The 2787-nt window shown below is 41.4% G+C and overlaps 1 protein-coding gene across 1 annotated transcript; it reads right to left on the bottom strand.

Annotated features, from left to right (window-relative positions):
- Nucleotides 1-1008: 1008 nt before the first annotated feature.
- Nucleotides 1009-2436, bottom strand: LOC134869724 (uncharacterized). Its single transcript, XM_063891599.1, is given in 2 exon segments — nucleotides 1009-1792; nucleotides 1940-2436. Coding segments are annotated over 2 exon segments (1278 nt in total). The 5' UTR covers nucleotides 2434-2436.
- Between the last annotated feature and the right edge of the window lie 351 nt (nucleotides 2437-2787).

The raw sequence follows: 2787 nt of genomic DNA, 5'->3' as shown, positions 1-2787 counted from the left end.
GGAGGAACATTTAGAATGCAGGACTTTTCCCTTGTATTTCTACCTTTACTTAAGTACACAATCTTGTTTGGGAGAGTATTCTCCCAGCTCTACACACTGCATGTTCCCAGTCTCTCCCAGGTTCCTGGCTCATGATCCCTCTGCTTCCTATTTCTTACAGACTTGTCTTTTTGCTATTTGGGTTCTGGCATTGTGTGGGCACATCATGCACGGCTATGCCTAGAGGTTGGAGCCGATGCATATATACGCTATCAATGGAGACTCTGTTGTGGCTATTTCAAAAAAGGTTCAGAGTGTTTTGTACTTTTTCAAAGTCATGCATGCAATCAAGAGTTTCCAATTATTCATCAAAAATGTTTGAAAGAGCATATTATTTGTCGTCCCTTATTAAATATATCTGTTGAAATGAATCTGTATATGTATATGTATCTGCGACTTCAAGTGAGCTTTACAGATATCTATTTCCTGTAGATTGATCCAGCTGGTTTCAGGCTTTGTGCTAAGCTAACTTTATTGTGTTAATGGACAGATATGAGAACGGTTCTGTTAGTCTTAACTAACTCATTAAATAACTAACTCTCATTAAATTCCAATAATTGCAAACTATCTGTTAAAGTCATATAAATCCCCCAAAATATCTGACATCTGGTGTTTGGGGGTAAAAACTGTTAACACACAATAACTGTTACTGGTGTTAAATGGAGAAATTAAAACAACCTTTTTAATCCTATTTAAAACAAAATGTTTCCCTAAATGAGTAAGTAAGCGTTAATTACTAACAAAAACAATTTCACCTGTTTTCAATGATAAATTACAGTCACTTGGAAAACCAATATGACAAGACATTTTGTCCCACCAGTCTTTTTTAAAGAAATAAAAAGCTTAAAGACATAAGAAAAAACATTTACATCATATTCACCCTATTACGCCCCGCCCATTTTTAACGGCTTTTTTCTTCCGCTTTGTGTATGATCTTCCGGTCAGCTAGTTCCGGTTAGCTAGTGTAACCTAACCTTTAGTGTGACCTTTAAGATGGATGTTACCTGGGCAGAGACAAGCGATGCTGTTCGTAGTAGTGGAGGTGAAATTTGCAGTGATGAACTTGTCACTGCACCTTCCTCCATATGCAGGTGACACGAACATGATAAGGCCACAAGGTGCAATTGCTACCAGGAACTTGATGGTATTTTGTCCATAGTAGTGGCTGTAAGACTCCCCTCTGGAATCAAGGTTGTGGGGCTTCTGAAGGGGCGTTTCAGAGCAGTCGATGACACAGGTGGTTAATGAATAATGCTCTTTGAAACACTGTGGCATTGTTGCCCTAATAGTCTCCCTGGGTAGCCAAGGGATGTAAAGCCGCATCCTCTCCTCCATGACCTCTAACCAGAAAGAAATTACCTTGCTGACAAAGGGCTGTGACACCTGAAACCTCTCTGCGATGTCTTGTTGAAGTAGGTTCAGACGAAGCTTCATGAGAGTCATTAAGACCTGATCCCACGGATGAATATGAGAGCTGTTAGAGAAATCACGGGTTAGGTCATCAGCCAAAGAGGTGAAAGCATCCAGATGCAACCCAGTGTAAAGTAGGCTCAGGTTGTCATTTCGCACAAGCTCTTGATATTTTGCAGTGCTCGCTGAGCACTGGGTTGCCTGGTCACACAGCAGAGGTTGGTGAAGTAAAGGTCTTGCAGCATAGTTGTGATCGGTCACGCATTGATCCTCCCACTGCGTTCCGATGTCGCGATGTCCATCACCCTCCGGCTCGAGCTCAGGCTCAGCCTCAGCAGCATTGCTGGTTGATGCCTCTATGAAAATAATGACTCAGTTAAAACTAAGATGTATCCGTGTTGTCATGGCTTAACTAAAGTTAACACTATTTTGAAAACATTTACTCCTAAACTACAATCGTTTAAAACTGTGTTGACAAGCAGTCGATAACAGAATGTTACCACAGCTACTAACTCGCGTTATGGCAAAGTATGTTCTGAGAACTTACCTGATTGCCTAACAAAGCTGTCGTCGCGGACGTCGCACCGGAGCTTCATACCCAAGCCATTTCTCGGGATACGGGTGTTGGGTAGTAGGTCTACCATCCACAAAATGAAACGAACAGACATAGGGTCTTTTTGGAGTTTTTTTTAATTGGAGTGCCCTCAGCCAAAGATGCCGGTCTTCCTCAACGCTAGGAGGCGGATATAGATGAAACGATGGCCCACAGCATTCAATTCGCTTCTTCCCGTGAGTAAAACACTCTTGCTGAAGAGACAATCTTCTTTTTCTCCAATTTTTATGGCAACCACGGACTGCACAAATTATACTCGTCATTTTACCTGACTTCTTTTTGCCCTTGCTTTTAATGTTAGCGAACGCCTCAGCTGTTCCACCGGAAGTACTAGCACAAAATAAACAAGATGGCTCCGCCCTTGTAACCATGGAGAATAGGGTGAATACAGAAAACCTATGGACTTCTAAAGGTTTGAATCAGAACATATTTATCTCAGATTCGTGTTGTGTGTAAAGCTCATATCTCAATTAAAATAATAATTAAGGTCATTAACAGTATATTAGTTTATAAACATTTGGAAAGAGGTTGTCCATTCGAGGAGTCTTTCAGATTAATAAAACCATAGACTGTATATATAGATGGACAGAGTGGCTCCATTCAGCTGTGTTCTATATTGATGGACAGAGGTTCGTCCGTTAAAAGTGAAGCAAGCGCTAGTCCAGAGCCCCCTGGTGGCTGGCTGCAGTACAATGCGTAGCTCCGCCCATTCCCATGTATTTTCA

The sequence above is a fragment of the Eleginops maclovinus genome, chromosome 9 (genome assembly GCF_036324505.1).
Source record: "Eleginops maclovinus isolate JMC-PN-2008 ecotype Puerto Natales chromosome 9, JC_Emac_rtc_rv5, whole genome shotgun sequence".
Taxonomy (NCBI): Eukaryota; Metazoa; Chordata; class Actinopteri; order Perciformes; family Eleginopidae; genus Eleginops; species Eleginops maclovinus.
Note: the sequence above shows the minus strand (reverse complement) of the source record. Positions and strands in the feature narration are given on the sequence as shown.